At 32.7% G+C, this 27,854-nt stretch overlaps 2 protein-coding genes across 2 annotated transcripts; both read left to right on the top strand.

Annotated features, from left to right (window-relative positions):
• The first annotated feature begins 5,751 nt into the window (after nt 1–5,751).
• Nucleotides 5,752–15,006, top strand: LOC130648179 (MAM and LDL-receptor class A domain-containing protein 1-like). The gene is made up of 6 exons (XM_057454218.1): nt 5,752–5,786; nt 7,848–8,074; nt 11,958–12,107; nt 12,475–12,603; nt 13,023–13,303; nt 14,661–15,006. Exons 1-6 carry the CDS (start codon nt 5,752–5,754, stop codon nt 14,772–14,774), a joined length of 936 nt encoding a protein of 311 aa, XP_057310201.1. The 3' UTR covers nt 14,775–15,006.
• A 6,355-nt stretch (nt 15,007–21,361) lies between these two features.
• On the top strand, nt 21,362–27,813 carry LOC130647740 (high choriolytic enzyme 1-like). Its single transcript, XM_057453697.1, has 5 exons — nt 21,362–21,414; nt 22,384–22,560; nt 25,803–25,932; nt 26,182–26,375; nt 26,761–27,813. Exons 1-5 carry the CDS (start codon nt 21,408–21,410, stop codon nt 26,973–26,975), a joined length of 723 nt encoding a protein of 240 aa, XP_057309680.1. The 5' UTR covers nt 21,362–21,407; the 3' UTR covers nt 26,976–27,813.
• Nucleotides 27,814–27,854: the final 41 nt, after the last annotated feature.

Here is a 27,854-nt window from a genome sequence, read left to right as displayed (position 1 = left end):
AATACTTCAATAATTGCAGTTCCATTTCGTTAGCTTTTTTTAAATAATCATGGTAAAAGTTTCGCAAGAGTTTCCTCAATTAAATTATAGCTAGCTACATGCCTGGAAAACTTGTCTGGAAAGCAATTTTATAGGAAAGTGTTTGTTTTTAGCTTATTCTCTAAATGAGCAAACAGCATTACCTGACCAGTGCTAGGGAGCCTAAAGTCCTCAAAATAGCTGTGCGGTATTATAAAATTGCATTGTATATATGGAATTAGGGGTTGCAGCTAAGTAAGTCAACAAAATGGTTATCTGGAAGTGAGTGTTACAAGCTGTCTCGCAAATGAATTTGTTTTCATTTGGATCACAAGATAGCGAGTGGCATGAAGCCACTTGCCAAGCTAATTTTTGCTTTAACCATGAATAACCTGCAAACAAGTTAGAACAAATATAAAATGATATTATTTTCGTAATTAGTAAATTACTTGAGTGGTGGGTAAACTTTTCAGCGCTTGTAAAATTATACTGAAGAATATTTAATTATTAAAGGGAATCGTTAATAACAAAATATGTTAAATAAAGTCTTTAAACAATTACCAGAAAAAATTAAATAGAAAATGCTGTCCACAAAAAGTACAGATTGACACATTCTTAGACTCAGATTGGTACCCTTGAACTTGGAGAAACACATTCTAAAGTCAATCCTAACGAAGTGGTAGATTCACTTCACAACCTATAGCATACAGCAACCTTCAAAGCAGGTTCTAGGTAAATGTATTGCTTTTGCTTGATAATTTCACAGGCAAGGGCATCGATTTCGTTTTGACACAAAGGAAACTTCATTCCAATCCTATTTATCGTAACTAAAGCTAGCACTAACTTTGTTTGTTGACTAGAAACAAGTTCTTGCCTTAACCTTGTGAAACAAACAACAGGCATAAATAACTATACAGCCTATACCACATCTGATCTGACTTCCAGCAATAGATGCATTTCACAACATACCAATTCCTCTCTTGTTGGAAAGCAAGAAAGAACTTTACATGTAGGAAACAAATGAAAATCATCACTCTGGAAACAGAACCTACTGACTGGAGTATGTCACTTGTAATCTTCAAAAAACAGCACAGTACATTGGGTTATGTTAAACTCAAAAAAGACAGTTCTTAGCTACTTAAGTTTAATACTCACCTATGACGATGCGGTTTTCTCATAATGCCTTGCAAATCAAATATGCCAATTCAGAATTGCTTAAATCTCATTCGGCATTGGAGGCACTGCTAACTCACAAGATAACATAATCATTCAACCAACAACCAAAATCTCAGATGCAATTCATAAAAGTGGTCTAAAACTGCGCAAAGATAATGCCAATTTATGAGAGAAAAAATATTTAGGGTGGGTCACAGAACCTGATTCTAACGAAATTGCTGCTATACCTAACCTAATGGATAATGGACCCTCAATGTATTCACATACTTGGAAAGTTTCATCCTAAACTTACCTCACGAAATCGCTACACTCTGGTTATTTCTTGAAAAAAATTCACCTTGATTTTTGATTGACCTTAATTTCAGGCCATAGAATGTTTGATCAGGACTAGTCCTCTACTGAAACCCAAACATACCATTGCGTATGTAACTGACTTATCACTAAAGGGACTTGCTTTAGCATCAGGGGTACTCAATTTGGCGGCATTGCTAATGTCCTCTAGAAAAGCAGAAAAAATGCAGAATATCTATATGGGCAACCTTTTAACCATTCACAACGATTTCCAGTCAATTGTCAGCAAACCAATATGGAAAGACGCTACACTACAAACCAGAAAAATTAATGCTGATAGCTAACACTTTCAACAGAAGAAAATAAATCTGAAAATACTTGACAAAGAACTCCGTTTTTAATAACATCTCACTTGGTAATCAGATTATGTTAGCCAAACAATAGCTATAACTTTAATCCATGCATTCTACAGCTTCTGAGATCAATTGTCATACAACAACCATCCCATTGTTTAAAAAACCTACGTCATTTTACCATCTTTAGTGCGGAAAATGTGTTAATGGTGGCCTATAACACCAATCACACAGACATCGAAAAGTAAAATTAACAGTTTGTTTCACTCTTTACTAGGCTGGAACTCATACCTAGTTTGAAGACGTTAAAAACTTATGCAGCTCCTGCCAAGAATATCGTAACAAACAGTTAATTTACCTGAGAATATCTAATGAAATCCTACATATCTTAGTATAAAGTTAATAGTGTTCTAACAAATACTCTTCTATTATTGTCCATAAAGCCATTTACTTTTTCCACATTAGCCATTTCCTTAATTCTAAAAGTTTAATTGTTGTCTTTTCCAAATATAGCATACTGAAAGAAACTATGTTAAACAAAGGTCTAGAATTTTTATCACTACATATAACAATTTCTGCAAAGCACAGGGCATTGTTCATAACACCAACAACTTCACGTATCCACATAGCAATGAGATAATTCACAATGTAAAAAACTTTAAAGAAAGAACACCTCAACAATGAAGGCATAGGTCTGTATTTTGTTTTATAGACCAGTCAAACGGTTAATAAGCCATTATAACAATTTTATTTGATTGATCCTTACTCTTTATAGTAGGGAATTTTAAATCTAATAAATAGTGAAGTTACAATGAGTAGAATACAGTGTCATAAAAATGTTCCGATCAACTGCTGTCTTGACAAAATGGTAAATCAATATATTGTAAGTCGTTGGCCGTGGAAAAATCCACGGGTTCGCCCGTCCATTACATTTACTCGTCGGAACAAAGTGGATAAAAATATATCGCATTTGATATTCGTGTTTTCGTAACATCATTTTCTAACTCAGCTGGGGTCCATGCAGAGACAGACAGACAACGGCTATTATTATAGAGATAGTCGTTGCCCATGGAAAAATCCACGAGTTCGTCCGACCTTTATATTTACCCGTCGCAACAAAGTGGATAAAAATATATCGCATTTGATATTCGTGTTTCCGCAGCATCATTTTCCAACTCAGCGGGGGGTCTGCGCAGAGACAGACAGACAACGGCTATTATGGTAACATTCACTCACCCATGTTGAATCGCCGTCAAGAGGAATCGAACCCCGGTCTCCCGCACAGAGTACGAAAGCTATAACCACTAATCTACGGCGCCAGTATTACAGAAGGAAAATATGGTTACATAACCTCTAGCCATTATTATTGCTGCTTTTTGGCCTATGCTTTGTTTAATGTCAATGGTTTGTTTTAACTAAGGCAGTTCATAAAATATTAAATTTGAGTAAGTTATAATTTTTGCACATGAAATTTTCATATTCTTAATTTAGATCTAGTAATCGATGGTTTGCGAAAAGTACATAAGGATATTCCTTATGAGTACGACACACTTCTACACCCTCCTGGTACATTTGGACAAAAAGAGAATTCCCATAGGAGAACAATCAGGGCTGTTGGAGAAAAATATCGCAAACTTTCATATATAGGAACAGAGGGTGTACCCATTGATCCCACTGTGTACCGAACTATAAATATTCTATACCATTGTGGAGGTACATGTTTTTTAATATATTTGAAGGGTAGATAATAGGCATTTATTCGCAGAAATATAAAAAAAGTTAGTTATAAATGTTTTTATCTATTGATTTTGACCTCTTATAATGCTGTTTTATATGTTATGCACGTTATGTTTCTGCCGTGGAGTGTTTTCAAATATTAACATTTTTTTTTATATTTCTTGATCATTCTTTAATTACCTGATATACCAGCCCCATATACCATATTGGTATATGGGGCGGCATTAACCTACATCAAAAGATCAAAATAGAGAAAGCAATTCTAAAACAAAACATATTAAGTCTTAATTGCAAACAAATTCCTAAAGACTATACCTTGCTCCAACACAGCAGTAATATTGATTGTTTAAAAAAATTATCAGTCCATGGATACAAAAAATTAAAGCTCTATAAAAATAGTGAACATTTAAATAATTTTTTTTAGCAGTGATATTTCACATTAATTTTTAAAGCAAACCTCTATTAACCAAATGAAAAGTTAAATATGGCATTGGAGAACACCCAACTGCATAAGGGTGAGATGGTTTGCCTTAATAAATTATAGTTAGCCCTGCTAGTAATAAACCAATATGTGAAGCCGTTATATGGTGAAAGTAAGGGTGTTGTCCATCAGAGAGATGGGAAGGGGTAATTACGAAAGGAAGGTTTGTCCTGAATTGTAATTACCAAAGAGGTTGATTTTTCGTATTTAAATTGTCCTAGGTGGGAGTTTTCTAGGAGGTAATTATCCAAAGGAGAGTTATCCTACATGAAAACTGCTTGCAGGGCAATTATCCTGGAAGGTGATAGCAATGGGCAGTTTTCCATTGAGATTCTCCATAATCGTGTTACTAAGCTTCTAAAATATTTATGTAGTGAAAGACTTTTATCAGACACTGACATCCTAAAAGAGTGGAGAATAGTAAGAAGCAAATTGTCGTCTCTGGACAATCCAGAACAAGATTCTTAACTTACTGGAAACTAGTTTGAAATGTTAAACTTTTTTCTAAGATGTATATTTTCATTACAAACCATTGTTGATACATGAAAGATTGTTGGTACATGAAATAAAACACCAAGAATTTAAGCTATATATAAACCATTGCACCATTGCTACTGAGCATAATTGTCTATTTGTTGACGAATGTTGATTTTAAAAAAACGTCTATCCAACAGCGCATAACTTACAGTGCCACATTTCACTTTATATAAAATTTCACATTTCTCAAAGCAAACGGGCGGCGACTTTAATGGTCATGTTGGGAAGTCATCTGAAGGTTATAGAGGTGTGCATGGAGGCTATGGATTTGGGAGCAGAAATAAGGAAGGGGAGAGATTGCTTGAGTTTGGAATGGCAACAGACATGGTGGTTTGCAACACATCATTCAGTAAGAGACAGAGTAGGCTGATAACATATGTGTCAGGTGGTTGTAAGACACAGATAGATTACTTCCTGGTTAGAAAGTAAGACAAGAAGTGGTGAAGGACGTGAAACTTTATATCGGGGGAAGAGTGTGTTTCCCAGCATAGGTTGCTGGTTTGTGATATTATCTTGAAGAGTGTTAAAGAAGCTAAGGGCAAGTACAGGCCCCGTCGAAAAGTCTGGAAGCTGAAGGAAGAGATTGCAGCAAGACAATTTAGTGCAAAAGTTCAGCAGTTATCCCACAATGGTCAATGTGATAGTGACAATGTTGAAAGTACTTGGACTACTTTGAAGAATTGTCTTCTAGAAGCTTCTGGTGATACCTGTGGGTGGACGAAAGGATCATCTAGACATAGACAGACCTGGTGGTGGAAAAATGAGGTTGACCAGTGTATAAAGAAAAAGAGGAAACTTTGGAAAGAGTGGAAGTCAGGTGGTAGTAAAAATATTTACTTAGAAGTTAAGCGTATACAGCAGTGTATAAGGCAAAATCAGAAGCACAGTGAAACAGATTTGCAGATGTGTTAAGAAGGGAAGACCAGCGCAATGAGGTATTCAAGATAGCAAAGCAAATGAAAAAGATGTTAATCAAGATGTTGTAGGTGAGAAGTGTATACGTAATGATGAAGGTGTTTTGGCTAGCACAGAGGAGGAGAAAAGGGTAGCTTTGAAGAATTATTATCAGAGGTTGCTTAACACTGAGTTTGATTGGGATGAGGATAATTTGTCTGATAATGATGTTGTAGAAGGGCCAGCTATGCAGGTCAAAACAGAATGGGTAGTGAAGGCTATTATGAAATTGAAGATTGGCAAGGCTGCAGGAGTATCAGGTATTGTTGCAGAGATGGTAAAAGCATCTGGATATATTGGAGTTGAGCTTATTACAAGTCTTGCTAACTAGATTATAAAGGATGGTGCTATTCCGAGTGGGTGGCAGTCGAGTGTAATAGTGAATTGTTTCAAGGGCAAGGGTGATGCATTGGGTACATAAGAAGTGCAGTAGTATTAGTAGAAGTTTAAGAGCTGACATTTAATTTGTATGCAAGCGTTGCAAAGGTGAGATTATAGAGAATGAAGTATTTCCAGCTTTAATGATGTACAACAGTGGCTCGTTAGAGATAGTTGAGAACTTCTGTTACTTAGGTGATATGTTGGGCAGTGAAGGGGGTGTTGGAAGAAGTCTTACTTGCAGGATAGGTTCTGCTTGGAAAAAGTTCAGAGAGTTACTTCCTTTGTTTACTAGCAGAGTCCTGTCAATTAAGGTAAAAGGTAGGTTGTATGAGGACTGTGTAAGAAGTGTTATGTTGTACGGTAGTAAGAAATGAGCAGTGAAGCAGGGAGATCTTGACCGTTTAGAAAGGAATGATATGAGAATGGTAAGGTGGATGTGTAACGCCAGTCTGAGAGACAGAGTTCAGATGAGCTAAGAAGCAGGCTAAGTCTCCGTAGAATTAAAGATGTTATCCAGATAAGAAGATTGAATTGGCTGGGGCACTTGGAAAGAATGGAGGAGGATAATTGGGTAAGAAAGTGTAGAGACTTGATAGTTCCTGGGGAAAGGCCTAGAGGCAGACCGACAAAGACTTGGCAGGAGGTTGTGAGGACAGACATGATACAGAGGAAGTTGAGTTTAGATCTAACATAGACTAGATCAGATTGGAAGAGAGTCATTAATATATCCCGTCCAACCCATGCTAGCATGGAAAACGGACGTTAAGCCGAGAATGATGATGATGGATGATGATGGATGATGATGGATGATGATGGATGATGATGGATGATGATGGATGATGATGATGATGATGATGATGATGATGATGATGATGATGATGATGATGATGATGATGATGATGATGATGATGATGATGATGATGATGATGATGATGATGATGATGATGATGATGATGATGATGATGATGATGATGATGATGATGATGATGATGATGATGATGATGATGATGATGATGATGATGATGATGATGATGATGATGATGATGATGATGATGATATTTTTTTGATATTTTTTTTTTTCTTTACAAAAGTGTAGAGCACATGCTTTTGTTGTTAATTATGTACTTGTAAGAACATAATTATATATCGCGAAAATATTGCAAAAAAAGTAGTTTCAGATGTAACATAGGCGTTTGTAAAGTATTTAAGTGCTTCAAGAAAAAGTTAGCTAAACTTAAAAAAAATAATGTTTGTTTTGAATGAAACATGCTCACAGTGTGCAAGTGTTTTATCTGAGAAAGATTGAACTCGCACAACAAAAATAAAAATGTGCAGGAGAAAGTTACAAAAAGACTTTGTTCAGTTTTGTTCAAGTTCAGCTTTGGAGAAACTGTTTTTAAAGAAAAGTAAGTTGTTTGTTTAAAGAGAACCCGAGGTATAAAATGATGTTGGATTTATATTATGAAGTTTAAAAAGTTGGATTAACAAGTTTTTAAAAAGCTCTTTCTGTTCTCGAGATATTTACATTTAAACAATTTCAGATTTAATTATGCTGCATAAATTATGATGTCATATCGACATAATAGCAAATTTTGACATTTTCTGTCATCAGTAATTTTAGACCTGTGGAGTAGGGGATGTGCATCTGGGTTTGTTTCAATAGTATTTAAGGAGTTGTTTTCCTTTCTGTTTTCTTTGCCCCAAGATTTAGTTTTTTAATGTCTTAGAAAGATACACTTATATCTTCCATAAAAATCTTTAATGTTTTTTTACAATTGTATCCTATATGACTTTTGGAACTAAAAACGAACACAACTCTTTAACGACGTTTCGGCCGTACGACGGCCATTTTCAAGTATAGCTATTTACAATTGACAAATTCAACACTATATACAAAATATTCCAAAATATTCCAAAAGTCTGAACATACACACCAATTCAATCAAGTTATGTATCCTATATGACTTTAATTTTTACTTTTTAGATGAAAGCAGGCCCTGGACATTATGGAGTGAGTGGTCAGAATGTTCAAGTTTTCTTGGAACGTGTGATAGGATGAGGAGTAGGTTATGTTTGGAGAAGAACCCCGCGGCGTGCACAGGACAGACATACGAACGAGAAAATTGTGGGAATAATGACTGTCCAGGTAGGATTTTATTATATTCAAAAAACTATCAATCAAAAAAAATTAACATGGTACTTATAGAATATATTTGTGTATTTTCTTATATATTTTGACAACAAAAACTTTTATAATATGGTTACTAATATGGCAGCTGATATGTGCAATAACTACTGTTTTGGTATTGTTGCGAATATCCTATCCCAAAAAAGAAGGATCAACATAGTACTTTGCAATTAACAGTTTACTTCACTTAAGATCTTCATTTACTACAACGACAAAAAGTATTAGTCGTGCACAGGCACTTGTAATTTCGATCTTTATACTAGGATTCTTGGGATAATGACAGAGCTGGATCTATGGTCGAATATGTATTTTATTAATTTCTTAATGCTCAATGCCAAAAGGGGCAGTGCATTGCGCCCTTATGGCACATTCCACAACAATTAAAAGTTCTAAGGACCTTTGAGTCTTCAATTTTCATGCAATCCAGCGCCCTTAGAAAAAAGGATAATTTTAAAATTAAATTAGATTTAAAAAACAAAGTATTGCGGGAAAGAATAATTGGACTTTTAAAAACAAAAGTTATTATAGTAACTATCCTAAAATAATTTCTTAATATTTTAACGTACATTCAACAATTATTTCAGTGTCACCAATATGCCTACTTTTTGTTTAAGTAAAAGTCTTGTAACTTGAAAATTGATATAATGAGATAAGATTTGTTATGATATGTTATATATATTCTTAAATACAAAGATAATTGCTAAAATCTCTGTAATAAAATCAGAACAAAACAAATTTAAATGAATTTTTTTTTGGCTTTGTGGCTTATCTTTACCTCCATTTTGTTATTCTGTAGAAGAGAAAAGTTTAGTTCTTCAAATATTGGTCATGACATTGGCGATTAGGACCTTCTGTTCAGTAAAATATTAACTTGTGCTACGTAAGTCCAAGGGGATGTAAACAAGCACATTCAGGATAAACAAGAATGCTAAACTCTGGCTCCTGTGATTTTCCAAAGGTAATTTTATTTATTGCATTTTGAATTAAGTATCAGAATAAAATGATGTTTTACCGTTAGAAATATAGTTTTATAGTTTAAAGACATAAGTATAACGTGTATTTAACTTTATTATGCAATTTTTCTTGTGTTATTTTTGTGTAAAACATCTCGAAAGACACCTTCGGTGCTTCATTTAACTTGCTAGACTTGAAAATACAACTTCAAATGATTATGCGCAATAAAGTGTAGTGGAATTGGTTTTGTAATAGCAAAACAAAACAAAAACAGTCTGAAAGTTTTTCTTTGTTTACCTTCTCCAATGTTGTTAAATTGTTGTAAATTATTTTTTTTACGATGATGTTGTTCTACTGGCATTTAACTTTTCTTTTTAATCACTCGAACTTCGCGATAACTTATAATCTCTCTTGGAAGATCAATAAGTGAGTGCATCCTCACAAATCCTGCTAAGCCATGTATGATTTGTGTCATCACAAATCAACAACATATGTACGAACCAAAGTGGCTTTTGTTCAATATTGACAACGTCGGTTAATGTAATTATGGCATTTTAGAGACGAAATTTGGACATAATAAAATGCAAAAATTAAAAAAATTTGTACCACGTTGTTTTCCTGATATGCAAAAATAAATTAAACATTATGTAGTTTTTTTTCGCTAGTTCTCCTTCCAGTGGTATTTGAATGAATATTTTGGAAATTTTAATGTTTTGAACCCTCTTACACAGATAACAATGACTAAACATTTTTTGGGACGTTATGTCCTAAGGAGCTAAACAATGTTTGGGGTGAAGAACCATTTATTTTACAAAGATTGAATCAAAATAGAATGGCAAAATATTGCCTTCAAAATTCAACTTTCCTGATCTTTAAAATTGCTGATGATGTCACACGAAAAATGGTGACTTCAGCAAGAAAAGAAAATAAGTAAATAAGTGATCAGTTTTGCTCATAGAAAAGTTTATAACTTACAAATTTTCTCTTAGAGTAAGTTCGTATTAAAGCATTTCAGAAATGTACCAAATTTTAGAACCTCCTACCTTTAAACGTGAATAGGCTAATACGTATGATTTTCTTCAACTCAATAAGATGCATTCTCCAACAAAACAATTTTAAAAAGTTATGCACATATTTTGTAAGAATTTTTTTTCTCTTTGATGGGAATTAAAATATGTTTGCGATGTTTTAAATAAATTTTAAGTATAGGATAATATGAATTTTTACATACAACTTTGTTCATAGTCCTATGAATAAGATTGAAATTGCGAAACAGAACAGTTTTAGTTAAAAAGTTTAGTATAACTGAGGTTTTTGGTCTGATAATGCGATATGGGCCATAATCACACACTCAACACATTTCTTAACTTTTTGTAAATCTATAGGTAGTAGATGTGTTAGAGTGCTCACAAGGCATGTCCAGCAATATTTATTTTAATTATTAAATAGATTACATCTAGATATTGCTTGCCTGAAGAGAGTTATTCAAGTATTTTGTAGCATTTGACCACACAGTCAAAAAAGAATACACACAAGTTAGTGCCCTTTCGATTGACAATAATACATGGTTAATACGAGAAATTATCATTGTTTGTTTAACCCCATCCAGAGTATTTAAAATATATTATGACCAGGGGCGCTGTTTTCATCCTCTTCATAACTTTTGATAGGATTTTTGAAATGGAATTAAACCAGGCTATATACTACGTTATGTCAGTACTTTTTTTGGCTGTTATTTTAAGTTTAAAATTTGATGAAAATACCTCTCTCCTTTTATTATGATTACTTTAGTTCTTTAACGACTTTAAACATTCTGTTTAAAGTTTCCTAAGTAACAAGATAGAACGACTCAAGAACCAGCAGTGAAAGAACAATATAAAAACAACCAGACAACCTGCAGCGAATGAACAATACAATCAGAGAACCGGCAACGAATGAACTCGGAACTCTGCGTGGGAGAGCAAAAACACTAGCCTTTAAATACTTCCAAAGCTCATTATATGTTCTCTTCTTTCCTTTCATTTCAAACATTTTGTGATGAGACAGAAAAAAAGGCGTAGGGTTATTCTTTTAGATAAATAATGATTAATTTGACACTACTTTTTTATAATATTTTTTAGCCTAGATGTTTCTTACCTTTTAAGTAAATTAGTCTCGTATTCTTGTTTCATCATTGAATCCGCTTTGCATAAATCACAACAAAGTTTGCGGATCTACGACTCATTGTCGTCGGCAGAACTATTGTCCTCATTCTTAATCTTGAAGTCATAGTTTTAAAACTCCTCCCTCCATCTACACACACAGACGCACACGCGCAAAAACACAAAAAGTTTTTATACGCATAGTCATGGATATATAAGACGCAAAAGTTTGTTCACCACAAAAAAAATCAAAAAATTAGGAAATCTCAAAGTTAGTGATTTATTTCTTCTTTAATCATTAACTACAACAACGTTTGGTGTTATCATTTTTTTTTTGGTACTACAAACATTTCTCTGACATCTCAATTCCTTGAAACAGTAATTGATGCTGGGTTTTTTATTACTATGATAAGAGAAAGAAAGAAAAGGCCATTCGCGCAAATAAAGTGACTTTTAAGACAAAATTGTCCAAAAATTACAATTTGCAAAAGTCTTCACCGCGAAATTGAATTTCTGTGGCTTTTTATTGTAATTTTTTGCCAATGTTTTACAAAGGGGGTTCTAGTGAATTTATTTCACCTATTGTGCTATGGACTTTCCGTACTGAACGAGTAGAATTTTGCCTGAGGCTGGCTGTTTTATTTTGTGAACATTTTTTGTTATATTATTATAACCAAATAAATCGATTATGTTGTGAATTTTTGAGAAAGTATAATTTTAGCTTTAAAAAAGCGCTTTTCTTTTAGGATATTGGGAGTTATGGAGCTCTTGGGAATCGTGTGACAAGCGTGGTCCTATTGGTAATCAGAAGCGGAAAAGAATTTGCGTTGGTAAAAATTGTCAAGGCGAAACTGTGCAAAAAAGAAATTGCATGTATAGTTTTCGTGAAGCTCCAGGTAATTCATCTTTGAAACCAAGAAATTATATGAGCTATATCAATCAAATGTGTACAGGTCCATGATGTTGTTATGTGGATGACTCAGATACAAACAATATATACAATTTATATTTACAAAATATATTCTCCAACAATGATACAATAAAAAAACATCAACAAATAAAAAAACAAAAAATAAAAACTCATATGGGTAACTATCTATCTATTATTGGCATGTTACCTTGCATCTTCTAGAAAAACATCTTCCATTTTGAGAACTTTGTTAACGTAGTATAGCAAGACGACTGTCCATTGAAAAACAAAGGAAAACAAAAATCTACTTTATATGAAAAAAGGTGTGTTAAGTCAAGTTAACATTTTTTTAGATTTTTTTGATAATTTTGTCTTACCAAGTCTCAAATGGAAGGACCAGAGTCCAAATGCAAGATACATGTTTCTTGAAACTGATCCGCAGAGACACTTTGGACCTGATTTTGGTCATACAAGTATGCACAGTGAGTACTTTTTTTGTACAATTTTGCACAATTTGTATGAGGAGGGGGGGGGGGGAAAGTTATGGGGTCAAAGTAGGTTTTTTTTCTTTTGTTCATAAAATTTCTACTCATACCTTTTTGTAGCCATGGTGAAATTTCGGCACATGCTCAGCCGACGTACATTTATTACCTTCCTAAGGTTTCACGTAACATTTTTGAGGTGAGATTGAACCTGTGGCATTTTTGTCAATTGTAGTTACAATTCCAGGCTGTGTATACATTAAAAAAGCCAAAATTTATAGAATATCACTTTAAGCAAAGACACACACTTTAAGCATTTTGATGCTCATAGCAGACTAGAATTTAAGTCTACTTAATCAAGTCCATAGTCTTAAACTACTTTTTGCTCATGTCAAGTATTCCTATTGTAACATTTGCAGATTATGATCAATTTGTCGCTACATACAGTATCCAGGAAAGTCATCCAGGCGATAAAGCTATTCTTCGCAGTACACTATTGCCTGGTTCTGCAAGAGGAAGCTGTCTCACTTTTTGGTATCACATGAAAGGTGCATTAGAAGGGTTAACCTTGCATATGGAAAGACCAGGTACAAATGGAAATAAGATTTTATGGGAATCAAAGCAGAGCAATACACAATCATATGGAGATGAATGGAATCCAGGCCAAGTCTCTATTGACCCTGTTCAGGGTACATACATGGTATTGTTTATTTACTTTTATATAAAAACTAGTCGATAAAGCCCATGGAAAAATCCACTTAGGCAGAATAACAATGAAAAAGAACCGTCATTTGAATTCTGATGAAGTCAGCAATGATCTGTCCACATATAAAAAACAATTTCAGAAATTTGTTTACATGTTGCCTCTATTGTGTAGAGCTTAACGCAGGAATAAAAAAACTGTATATGGTCATGTGCTTTTTATGAATGCCTAAGAAGATATAATGGTTTAAGAAATTTGCTGACTTGCACAAAAACTTTATCCAGAAATTTGTTTAGCTATTTTATCCATTGCTTATAGCATAAAAAGCTGATATACAGGTCTAAAGATTTTTTGATAACCTCATCAACCCGTCCATTCTCAAACGGATTCGGGGACCCAGGTTTGGGAAACTTACACAATTTGGTCCCAGGTTGTCCCTAGTTACCCACATGGTGAAAAATACTGCCTTTACTAACCCATTTCTAGGTTATTTGGCCCTAAAGTTTTAAGGGCATTGCAATGGCTTTATTAATTTATTCAAAATTTTGATATAATGTTATTACCAGTTTGCCATACCTTCAGAAACATAACATTTGACACAACATATTTTCTACTTCATTAAAGGTATTTCTCATTGCAAACCATTTGCAAGATCATGTTTGGTAACTGAACAACTTTGTTTAGGCCTAGGGCAATCTTTCGTAATCTTAACAAAAGCTTACTTGGGAGGTATTATTTTTGCTTGAAGAATATCAATAAGCAATATCCTGTTCACAACCTTTTAAAATATTGGATTTTTAATTCAACATAAGTTTGCAAAAGTTGTAATTCCTTTTTTTTCTTATTTATCACAATAACCAGGCTTGATAACCAAGTTTAATGGTGCTAACCTCAGCACCTATGGCCAACACGGTTTAAACAACTGAAAATAATAACAGAATTAAATTATGAGAATTAAGTTTGGCTGTTTTTTATATGTACTATGTTTTTGTAACTGCACAAACTTTTGCAGCTAATAAAGTTTTCGACATAATCTGTATTGTAGCTAATATTCACTGCAACCAAAAAAAAATATTTAGTTCGCAACCTTTTAAAATATTAATTTTATTTCAACATAAGTTTGCAAAAGTTGTAATTCCTTTTTTTTCTTATTTATCACAATAACCAGGCTTGATAACCAAGTTTAATGGTTCTAACCTCGGTGCCTATGGTCAACATGGTTTAAACAACTGAAAATAATAACAGATTTACATTATGAGAATTAAGTTTCGCTGTTTTTTTTCACATAAATATATTTTTGTAACTACACAAACTTTGTAGCCATTAAAGTTTTTCAACATACTCTTCATTGTAGCTAACGTTTACTGCAACCAAACCTAATGATAAACTCCACATTGCAATTGATGATATTGCGTTTTACAAGGATGGAAAATGTGAGGGAAGACAAGCTTCTGATACATACGGTTAGTTATGCATTTTTTTTATTTATTTTTTTTTTGTAACAGGGTTACTACTAAAAAAACTTTGAAAACTATACAGGCAGGCACTCATGGAAACAGTGTTTACTTAGTTTTAACTTTTAAAAATTTGTATACTCAATGCCTCCATTGTGTAGAGCTTGACACGCTCATCAAGAAAAATGTATAGATCTTTTTGACGAACGGTTACAAAGACCTTGAGGTTTAAATGTTTTGTTTTTTTTCAAAATAAAGCTGCCGCGCAACTCTTTTGAACATGGAATACGGCTATTTTTAAAGAGAGTAACAAATAAATTACTTTTTCTGTGGTTTTAAAACTCGTCACGGCAAATAAGAACACAATTAGCAAAATTCTTAGCTAATGAAATTATTTCATTTTATCACATGGTTTGTTTTAGCCAATTAAAGATACAACCTTAAGTTTTACAAAATACATAAAATATGTTTTAAAGGCGCTTTTGAAAAAGATTGTACAAAATATTATCGACTTTGCTTTTTAAAACAGACGAAACCGGAGAATTAATATAATAGACTAGTTGTCTAACCTAAAAATCGATTTCTCAATTGCAATAAAAGTCAGGAATAAGATAGACGAAACATACACAGAATTAAATTTTTTTTTCTTATCGTTAAATTTTTACATTCTTTAAAAAATTGCAAAGAATACAAACGTTTTAAACGAGATAAAAAAAGATAGTAATAACAACTTTACCTGTTAACTTATCGTTAATAAAGCATGTACAAGAGAAAATAAATAAAATTAAATACTCGAGACTTTTGCGTAATTAAATTTTTAGACTAACACTGATATTATTTTGCAAAAACGCACAACAGAGCATGAACGGACGGGAAATTCCAATAATGTTTAATTTACCCGTAAATTAATTAATTAAAACAATTACATTCCGTGTGGTTTTAAACCTCTCACGGCAAATTTAAATAAGAATATAACAGCGAAATTCTAGCTAGTGGAATTTTTTCATCTCATCCAGGGTGCCCACTTTCATACAAAATCATACAATCTCATACAAAATCTCCTACAATCACATACAGACTACCTGAAAATATAATTTCTCATACAAACTTCAACTTTTTTAGATTTTCATTCAACCAAAATTTTGTTTTTAACATTTTTTCGGCCCATAAATTAGTCTCAGCACTTGGCAGAAACCCTGATATTTATTTAATGTAATTCATAATACATTTCATCCATTTTTTCCTTTTTTACATATATTATGTATATTACACAAAATTAGCAATTTTTAAAGTGAAAGTTTGAAAAGAGTTTCCTACAATCTCCCACTTTTTTGTTACTTTTTTTATCAATTTAACCGCGTAACCTCCTACAAATGAGAGATAAAATGCGTGTATTTTAAGGCTTTTACTAAAATCTAAAAGAGATAAACAAAAGAAGAAACATCTTTGAATCACATAAATATGGCACTATCCAGGAAGCAAATTTTTAGTATGTTTTTCTTCAAAATAATAATGTCTTTTGTAATGCTTTTTAATTAAGCTAAAAGTTAAAAACTTGTAAAATTTAAATATTATGCCTAGCAAACTTTATTGATGATATTGAGCTATTTTTATACCCATTTTTGTTTTGCGAAATAAAGATACCAAAATACCAAGCAACATGAACACAAGATTAGTGAGCAAACTTTATGATAAATACATAAATCACATTTTCTATTAACAAGTGTATATAAAATAGATATTGATAATAGCAATACTTAAAGTTCATCAATCACACATTTGTGGTTTTAGAATTACTATTCTAATTTGATTTTTTATTGTGGTGCAGTGGGAAAAGTAAGAGTAAATCCATTGTTCTTAGCATTGAAGTGCTAAATTGTAAGGGCTTTTCCAAGCAATTCACAGCTTCTTTCAGATGTTCTTGCTTTTTTGTCACATTTTAGGCCTCGTCCTCAGGTCGTTTTTCAAAAAAATATTATTTAGAATTTCAAATACCGTAAATGATCGATTAAGCCCCCCAGGGTTTATTTGTCAAAATGGGTTTTCAGGGAGGGTGCTTATTCGGGAGGGTGGGTGGGGGTGGGGGTTAAATGGGATTGGGGGCTTATAAAGTTATCCAAAAATCTAGTGTGGTAAAAACAACGATTTTAATAAACGCAACATATCTTTCTAAAAATATATATAGTAAATAAAATATAGTAAATAAAAACAATAAAATATAGTAAATAAAAACAAACACCAATCAATCTCAATATAATGGTTCGAAAGAAAAAAAAGGGAGGTCGGACTTGTTGTTCCAGCAAAGTATGTTGCTTTGACAGGGAGCAAGATATTCGGAAATATAGTGTGCGACAAGTTAAAAAAACACCCTAACTTTGAATTGGATATTATAACTACGAGTGTTATTAATACCTAAACCGGCGAAATAAATACCATTTAATCAATTGTTATAATAGTATTTTCTCAGTCCCTATCAACTATATTAAAATTACAGTGAGTTCAAATAAGCCCTCATGGGGACTTATTCGGGAGTGGGGGCTTATTTGTCAAAATGGGTTTTTGGGTGGGGGCTTATTCGATCATTTACGGTATGTCAAATAAAAAGTAATTTGAAAATTTTTGCACAACATGATGTCCACGACATCCGCATTCTAAAATTTTGTATTGAGAGAGTTAGGCACGCGAAATTTCTAGTGATTTTGCTTTGTGAAAAGAAATTTTCTTTTCTTTGGAGGCTCATTTCACAAAACATATTTACTTTCTCCCATTTAAAACTGTAAAAAAAATTTTAAGCTATATGCTTTATTAATTCATATTACTTTCGGACTGTACCTAAGTATTAGGTGTATTAGGTTAACCACAGCAATGTTTGATACAAATGTATGATTATTGATAGTCAATATGAAAGAGTAGTGGCAAAGGTAGTGTAGAAGTTAAATAATCGTGACAGTTACATAACCGCAATAATATTTATTTTGAATATCATTGAACGAAACAAATGTTGAAAATGGTTTGTGGATTACTCATGCAACTAAGCTATATAGCTACAACCCTAGAAAAATATTTGGGAAAATGTGGTAGGAACGTCTGGATTTTTAAAGTAAGGAGACAGCCGTTATAAACATGTTTTATCACTTTCAGCTACGTCGGAAGGATATAATTGTATTGCATAAGTACTCTTTTTTACACCTTTTATAACTAATACGACAAACAATTAGTTAGAAGTTACTATTTCACAGCTACCATGACAATTTTATTTTAATTTAATTAAGCAAGAACACAAATCTCTATAAATTTTGTAGTAAGTGCCTTCAGTTTTCACTCTCGTTATTATGCAAAAAGTAAATGTTTTCATGTTAATAAATTAATAGTATTTGATGAAATACTGAAGTTCCAGCTTTTTATAAAAACGTTGCACTAAAGAGTATATGAACTTTTAAGTCAGGAAGTTAGGTATTTTTTAGTCCTCTGCACGGAGGTTTTCCATGTGATTTGTTTAGACACCAACATATAACTTATTGACAGCGTTAAATTGATAATAACCACAACAAAGGTCCATTTAACATGCAAGCAAGTAGCTTTTCAAACGCGCCATTTTTAGGAGAAAGTCACCTCGACCATAATTTAACCAGAAAAAACTCGGAGAAGCGAGATTAGCCTGTGATTCCATTTGTGAAGAAAAAAAACAATACAGAATATGAGTAAATAGTAATTAGTATGTTCATATATTTGTATGTATATCTAGCCTTGATTTGTTAGTGTGTAGTAAACAATTTTTCAAATATATATTTTGTAGTATATAGGACACGCCATTTTACAAAAAATAAGATGACACATAATACCGAGTTTTGGACGCTAAGAAATAATACAGAAAAAAGGTTGGGAAACCAGAATTTGCATTTTTAGACAACTAAAAATATTGAAACTTATAGATTTCTAAACTGATATATTTAAACGTTTTTCGAATGGATTGCACTGAAATAAAGAATTTGTAATGACATACGGACAAATAAAAAACAGGCGACAAACAGAATTTATCACGCGGTTAGATGTTTAATACATCTAACCGCGTAAACGTAACGTGTAAACGGTACTAATATTTTATTTTTTATAACAACTGTTTCGTCAGAATTATTTATTAATCCTAATATCTTGTCACAAAATTTTTTTAGATCAGCAACCAACACCAATAAATGAGATCGAAATGGAAGACCTTTCAGGTATATTGAAATTTAGAAATTGTGTTACATTGTTTTTTGTTTGTTTGTTTACATCGTCTTTGTTGCTAAAAACTGATTTTTGGCGACGTTGGAGAACAATAGAGAGTGTTTTCGCATGTGCCGCTTAATTTCCACTGCGAAGGAAGGTTGCTGCACATGTTACTTATTCATTCACTGAGTGCTTATATGATTTAGCAGACTGACCTGCTTAATCAGGATCTCAGCTACTCTATTAAATGATATTAAAAATTTATCAATCTAGTCTATTTGCCGAGACCTCCGTTAAATTTGTGGAGATCTTAGCAAGCCCAAACGGTTTTTCTCATCTATGCAGGAATTAATTTTTTATGGTAACTGACCGTTTATAATAAGTTTTTAATTACTAATATCATGTCACAAAAACTTTTTTAGATCAAACGCCAGATGACATCGAAATGGAAGACTTAAGTATGTTTTTATATCTATTGTATTTTGTATGCTACATACTATAACATTTTTCATTGCTGACGTTAAAAAAATTTGAATAGCATATATTTGCATTGTTCTTCTGCCTAAGGGCGAATCTCCACGGGAAGATATTTACGACGATCGTCATCAATACTCGAATTTAATTGGTCGCAATTTTTGTCATGACAAAAAGTTGAATTGGTTTCTACTTTTTGTCACAAAAATCGTCGAAAAATATCGTCCAGTAGAGATTCGGCTTAGGTGGATTTTTTTTACAGGAGCTTTCAACTAACATAATTGGCGTCAAATTACTGTCCTAACGTCGACAAAGAGCTAATTTGTCGGAAAACTGTTAAAATCTAAAATCATTTTTCTTGCTAAAATAAATCGTACACACATATATATTATATACACGGAAGTATAGAATTAATTGGTATATTAGACTAGTTGTCCAACCCGTGAAAAAATTAAATGATAGACACTGAAGTATCAAAAATCCATTTGTTAATTTAAATAAAACTAAATTTTTGTAAGTTTTTGTTAACTAGCAAGTAGCTAAAGCGTTTTACACGACACAAACATTTAATAGCAATGTTAACTTCCCGTGTTTTGCCCGTGAATTTAGTGATTACAAAGCCAATAAATTTGAGAAGAACCATAGTTAATTACCTGTGTAATTAAATTTCTAAACTACCCTTTTAAGATTTTGTAAAAAGACAGAAAGTAAGGATAAGGATACAAAAAAACAATTTGGATCTTTGTAAATTGATTTTAAAACATCTTCTCTAATTAACCTCTATCGACCCTCATGGAAAGTGGACAAATGAATGACAATAAATTGACCTTCGATCACCTTGCTGGCCATCGGTTCAATTTTCTTTACAACTCTTTACACCACTAAGCCTGGGAAGTTTATTATATTAATATTTTTTTTCTCCATGGGGAACTTACATTCATAACTTTGTATGCCTAGCTAAAACAAGTTGTTTACTCTTTCATATTACCTGACAGCAGTTTCATTATAACTCAGAGTTTTGAAAGTAGCACATTTTATGTTTTTTGTTTGGAGCTAGATTTTACGCTTTTTTGTTTTAGTTTCATTCAAGTATATGAGTGATATCTGAGCCCATTTTATTACCCTAGGTTTTACAGCTCGACTAAACGATGATACCGTGAGATTTGCAGGTAACATTTTTATTACGTTATTCAAGAAAAAAACGAAGTCCATAATTAAGGAACGCAAAATTAAAGTCCAACGCAAAAAATGATTTTTTATATGTTACAGAAGATAAAATATTGGATTTTTGAATTTTTTAAGGGTCCCTTTTTAGATCTTTGGATTTGAATATTTAAAATACAGGAACTCGTGATATGATGTAATAATTTGATAATACATAATTACATTTTACCTGTAGTTACAGATAGGATCATTATTAAACTTCAAAGTTTTCTTATCTCAGGATCTCATTAGTAGTCTGCTAAAAAAAGGTTTATTTTGTTGAAATTTGGAAGGCATTTAAAGAAATTACTTCGTGCTGATGCAATAAGGTCAGAAGAGATTTTTGGAAAAATCTAAGAAATTGATAAGGAACTTCTTATCCTCTATAACGTATGAAAAAATAATTTTTGTGTTAAGGTCCCTCTAACGCGAAATCAAAAAGATGTTAATTATCGCAATTTAGCGTAAACTAATTAAAAAAGCATTAAATTAACGCAAATCAGGAAATTTGTTTATTCCTAGTTCGAGAATACGTCCGTTGTCAACCAGTTTCTTTTGTTTTCTTCAAAACGTTCACAATATCAGCTGTCCAAATTAATTTTAAATGAATTAAATGATTTAGCAAAACTCTTAAACCGTATGTTTTATCCACTGCATTTAAGAATCTATGAACTCATGCCGGTACATGTGTTTAATAATATGCATTATTATTCGTAGCACCACGAAAGAATACGGCTGAATATACCATACTTGACGCAAATATGAAAGGTATTTTCATCCTTTTGTTTTCGTTTGTTTGCTTGTTTTCATTGTCATTTGACGCTTACACACTCCTGTTAATATGGACTTTCATCTAATGCAGAAAAAGATTTAAGAAATAAATAACTTATTTAACGATCGAAACAACCGTCAAAAGTATTCGTTAATTATAGATTTAAAGAATATGAGTTTTATGCTCATACAATTTGTGTCCTTAAACCTTGTCCAATAATTAGTTTTAATAGTGACTGCAGTATTGATTAAAGAGATAAAAAATATAACTAAAATTACTAAAAATTATTAAAAAAATGCAATATATTAAGAATCCATCATGCGAGTATATAAAATTTGGGCTCTATTAGTACGGAACAACAACAAATATAACAAATCCATCGGAACTACAAAGGTATTGAGCTGCAGTAAGAAAAAAGGTGATGAATAAGAGCCTAATTCGTTGACTAATATGCAAGGACGCACTGAATGCCACTTCGAAGAAAACGATGCTAGTTAATGGCAGTTTACACAATAATTGTGGTCGAAATGTTTTGAGTTTGAAATTAATAGGTGCAATTTGTTTTTAATTTTAATTTTTATTAATGGTATTCGAATCACTTTTTTTAACTGGAGATATTGTCATTCGATTTTGAAAGATGTCTTAAACGATAAACCTCGTAAAATATGACATATGCTTTTCTTCTTCCTGATGTTCTTTTTAATCGTTTTTTTTTTTTTTTTTGTTTAATCTTGTTTACCTCACAAAAAAGCTCTCTGTGTTTCCAGCTGTCTTTCTCCTGAGCAATGAGATTTCTGCAAATATGACCTGCTGTGCTGATTGAATTGATACCATTGGCAGAGTGTACTAAGCTGCTTTACTTTTGCAGCGTTTGTGCATAGAAAGGTGTTTCTAATTCACAGCTTTTATTGATAGCAATAACTACATGTGTATAGTTCATTATTTAAGTTATAATCTTTCTTTAGCGTCAGAGAAGGACAATGTTATATTGATGGAGGGAGATATTGTGATACCAAATAATAAAAAGACGAATGGAGGAGTTAGAGCATTGGCCATAGATAGTGTATATGCACAGAACGCACCTAAACCAACAGCTTGGAGACTTAAAAAAATTCCATATATGATTAAAGTCAGTGATTATGGTAAGATCGTTAAAGTAGTAATTTTTCATGTCAGTGCCATAACACAAATCGTACAAACAAGGTATTAAACCCGTTTGGTCAATTTTTCAGCTTAGGAACCGAATTCAGGTGTTGTTCTCCTACAGAAATCTTTAACTAGAAATCTTGTTTCCTCAGGAAAATCTGCTAAAGATTTAAAAGATAGCTAAATATTTCTAAATGTGCGTTGGAGCTATGAACCTAAAAAAATCTGTCCTTAACCTGTGGAAAGGTCTACTTGAAATTGACTATATGACGTCTACGTGTGGTAGAAATGTGTTTTTGATCTCAGTTTTGCTGGAAGAAATTTCCACGATTTCACAGTTTTGTTTTTGTTGAGAATTTTACAATATTTTAATTTGAAATGTCAAAGGAGAATAATTTACGAAGAGTAAATTCAAGATCAACAAGAATCAGTTCTTTTAACATCATTTTCAAAACCAATGCCAAAAACCAGAATTTAAAACGCATTAAAATTTATATCTGAAAAAATAAGTCATTTCTAGCATATAGGCATAAAATAATGCGGGTTGACAAAGTTCAATTGTTTTTGCGGAAATAAATATTTTCGGTGATGATCAAAAATTACTTTATGTTACGACTGAAACTGTTTTTTGTTTTTTTTACTTATATGTTCAGCTTTTGAAAGGGAGGACAATGTGCAAATGTAAAAAAAAGTTTATACAATAAGATTTTTCGCATTTCAGGTTGCTTTTTTTATATTTATGTATAAAATCTAATAACCGAGGACTGTGTGCAAACTGAAATGACTGACTTTTGTGTAAGATTTTATAGGCAAAGACAATATACAACATGCCGAATGAATCGATTCTTGTTGATTTAGATTTGCTTCCCAGAAACTGTTCTGCTTTACATTTTGTGTAAACTTTTGTGAGGAAAGTAAAGATCTTTGTTAATTTGAAATTACTCTTGCTCACCGCGTTTTTGGCATTTCAGTTTAAAATGTTTGGTAAAGGGCAGTATTGATAATCATGCCGAAAAACAATTAAATGTTAAGACAATATGTTTAAAATGCGTTAAGAAAATGTTTCGCTAATTTGTGCTAACTCTTGCAGGCCTCCTTTTGACATTTCAGATTAAAATACTGAGGGTTTTCAATACAATAACTTAAAAAATATTTGAGATGCGTTATTTCTGACATGGTTATTATATGTGTTGTGACTGTTGGTGTTGTAACTGTCGGTTTTGTGAGTATTGGGGTTGTGAGTGTCGTTGTTGTAACTTTTTGTGAAGGATTTAATGCGATTTGACATTTTAAAATTTGACATTTTGTGTAAGATTTTAAGAACATTTTTGTTAAATTAGGAGTTACATCAAACGAATTTTTTTGACATTCTCAGATTCATTTTTTTGGTATCGAGTGGATTTTTCCACGGGCCTTATCGACTAGTCTCTTTAAAAATAGCCATATTTTGTCTGTCTCTGCGCGGATCCCCCGCTGATTTATAAAATCGTGCTATGGAAACACGAATATCAAATGCGATATATTTTTATCCACTTTGTTGCAAACCCGTGGATTTTTTCACGGGCTAACGACTAGTCTATATACTAATACGCTTGTGTGAGTCACTATGCGAATTCACGGTATTAAAATCACGGGTCACTTTCTCACAGCTCACGCATTTTCTCCCTAAAACATGGCGTTACGCTAAAATTTGCTAAGTTAAAAAAAATTGCCACATGCGTTAATTTGTTGTTTATTTTAAAAGCTGTGCGGGGTCGTTATGCATAAAATAATTTAATTTTACGCCCGGTTTATCATGCACGTGCCGTTTCTCACGGAAAAAAGTTGTTTATCAACTGTAAAAAGAAAACCGAAGCAAAGAAGGTTGTCTCTTTTTCACATCTTATGTACACATTTCCTCAAATTAAACGTGAAAAACTTATTTCAAACAAAGCATTCCAATGTTTACTCATCATGAGGTTAGCTTAAAGTTTATCAGTTCTTTTATATTTTACATTTTTTATTATGGGACCTATGTTTTTTTTAATACATTATAATTTCTTCTGATTTTTTTCCAAGGAACAGTTCCAGCCTTATGTAAATCTTAAACAAACCAGTTTTAATATTTTGGCTGCAGACGTCTTAAATATAAGGGAACATTAAAGTCATTCTTATCTATTTCTATTCTTTTAAAGTTGTTGTTAAATATGGTATATTATTATTTACTTGTATTTTGGGTTGTGCTTATCTAGCTATCTCTCTAACTAGAAAATGAAAGTAGCCAAATACTGGACAGGATGACGACAGACGGTTTCGTGAATTTTTTTTAACCGAAGTTGCAATAAAGTTTTTTTCGATAATGGTTTCACGCCTATATTTATGTGCGACAGGGTTTACCTGTAAAGTGCTAAGCCTGGTGTTAATAATGTCTGTTTCCTGGGTTTTTATTTAAGCTAAAGTTGCGATAAAGTTTTTTTGCAAGGGGTATTTAACCTATACATTGTGCGACTGAATGTTTAGCCCAGTGTGATAATTGATTGTTAAATTTTCACAGGAACTTTTTCTGCGAAATAAAGCAATGTTGAATGATTGCTTTCGCAATGACGGGGTAACAACAAGTTGTAAACTGTGTATTTATTTCAGCTAAAGTTGTAATAAAGTCATTCCTCAAGAAATATGTTACACCCGAAACAATACGATTTATGCGCTTTATTTGTTTTACCACAAATTGCATTCCTGTGCTAAAGCTCTCCACCTGAGTGGGAGACACTTTGGGGCTCTTGTTAGGCACTCCACTTAGTGTTTAACAATAGGTTGCACAGTCGCTTGTAAAACCCTCCTCCGGCTAATCTCTTTAATAATAGCCGTATTTTATCTGTCTGTCCGCAACAAAAGCGACGTGAACGGGCACACGAAGTGGAGTGTAATTTAAAGACGGGCGATCCCGTGGTTATTTTCACGGGTTAACGACTAGTTTATATTATATTACCCATATACGTCTGTCAGTCACGCATAATGGTAACCGCAGTAGCCAGACACACAAGATGCGGTAAATAAAGGACGGGCGAGCACTTGGATTTATTCACAGGCCCCCGACTAGTATATGTTAAAAAGCAAAAAAATGTTAACAATAAGTTTAAAAATATGCATAAAGCTGGTATGATTATCCTTTGAAGAATGAAAATCGTTTTTTGAAAAATTTGCGTGTATGTTTTAATCTATTTTGAACTACCCTGTTTAAATAATTTTTAATTTTTAGCGGAAGATCAAATTACACTCATTCGAAACGTCATCAATAATCACCTTAATAGCTTTTCCTGCCTAAAATTCGAAGAGCATCCATATAATCCAGCAAAAACAGACATCGTGGAAATATTCAGTGGAGCAGGGTAATCTCTAGATTTTGACTCATCTAAGTTTTTACAGCAACAAAGCAAGAACAATAAGTAACAACAGTAAGCAACAATAATAAATAAACAACAACAACAAAGAACGACAACATTAAAAAACAGCGACAGCAACAAATCTTAACGACAGAATAACGACAAGCAGCGGAAAGCAACAACAATAATTAGCCACAGCAAACAACAAGTTGCAACGCAAATTTTGCTTTCACCCTTGGTTATTGTTCAATTTAGATGTTATTCGTTTGTCGGATTTTCAATGAACACACCACGAAAAGTATCACTCGACAAATCAGCGTGCATGGTAACTGCCATGATTCAACATGAACTTCTACACGCAGCCGGTTTTTATCATGAAATGATGAGAGAAGACCGCGATGAATATGTGCGGATCAATTGGGAGCATGCCATATTTTCAACACCAAAATGTGAGTTGTTTCAATCTTTCTCATCATGGTTACGTATGTCAGGTTGGTAGTCTTTAATGCACAAAAAATGGAGCAATCTATCATGCTCGTGTTATATAAAAAGAGCATATCACAGCGCCTGAAAGCTTACATTCATAGACAAAATATACTGACCCAAGACAGGAAATTTTGAAGTTTGTCACCAGAGAATTTTAGGTTATTTGGTTAAATGCAAACTCTGGCGTAAATTATTCTATCGTGACGTCGCACAAGAGAATGCAACTCGCAAGATTTGAATGCTTTTCACTTGGCCTAAACGTTTATGAAGTAGACATGTATAGTTTTCTGGCTGCAGAGTATTGACCATAATTCCGAGTAATACCGTTATTTATTTCCTCTTCCGTAGTTAACTACGCTGTTTTTAAAGACACTATTCTCAATGAATATGATTATCAGTCTGTCATGCATTACTACATAACAAACGGTATGGACAATCATTATTCAATGCTTCCAGTACAAAAGAAAGAACCGTTAGGAAGTCATAGAGCAAGCGCTTTGGATAAAATTGGACTAAATATGGTGTATCATTGCAAAGGTATTCTTATTGTGCATCATGCGTAAGATTCTGTTTCTGCAAACATCAATATGAAAGTCCTTTTTCTTTCCTAAATTTCTTTAAATTCCGAAGTAAGTAAATTCGCATTTCTACTACTGAGAACGTAAAAGCTGGTTGCAGTCTTTAAAACCACTATATGCAGCTCTTTATTTGCCCAATCGAAATGAGACTTAAGTTTTTGATTTTTTTTTAAATAGTTTTATTTCTTTCAACATCTTTACAATCTTGGGGAACATACAGGGAAAAATGTATTTTTTCATTCTACGGTGTCCAACTTTTTTGAATTACAATTTTCAGCAAGAAATAGGAACGCAATTTTAAATTACCTAGTTTTATAGCCGCTCTACTCTCTTGTAAACTCCAGCCGCTGTACTCTCTTCCAATAATGCAAAAATTATTAATTAGCTCTACATATACTGGAGAAAGAAATTGTTTTTCCGAAAAATCTTCTAGCATCTAAGGGCCTTACCATTTCAATTGAGTTTTTCTTCTAATGCATCATCAAGATAATAGTAGAGCATTAATTTTAACATTTGAACCTTTTATCGTATTTAAGACGTCCTTGGGAATACTTGCAAGATACATTCAACTGACTGTCTTTTAGAGGTACCTCCTTAGAGCAGGTCTGTTTTAGAACGAGCTATTAATGCCTGCTTAATAGCGTTAACTGTAATAGATAGAAACTTCCAACTCGATATGTCGCTAACCTCAACATGTGCGTATTGATATCATAGTGATTGGTATAGTATAGAGTTTTCAATAAGTTAACAGTGAGCGCCTGGTTAAGTTTAAAATTTGCAGCATTTTTGCATTAGGCAAATTCAAATTAAGGATACAGCAACCCTTTGTGACCCACACTTACTATTAACTGGAAGGAGTTGAAT

Source organism: Hydractinia symbiolongicarpus, chromosome 6 (genome assembly GCF_029227915.1).
Source record: "Hydractinia symbiolongicarpus strain clone_291-10 chromosome 6, HSymV2.1, whole genome shotgun sequence".
Taxonomy (NCBI): domain Eukaryota; kingdom Metazoa; phylum Cnidaria; class Hydrozoa; order Anthoathecata; family Hydractiniidae; genus Hydractinia; species Hydractinia symbiolongicarpus.
The sequence above is the reverse complement of the archived record's forward strand: the minus strand, read 5'-3'. Positions and strand labels throughout refer to the sequence as shown.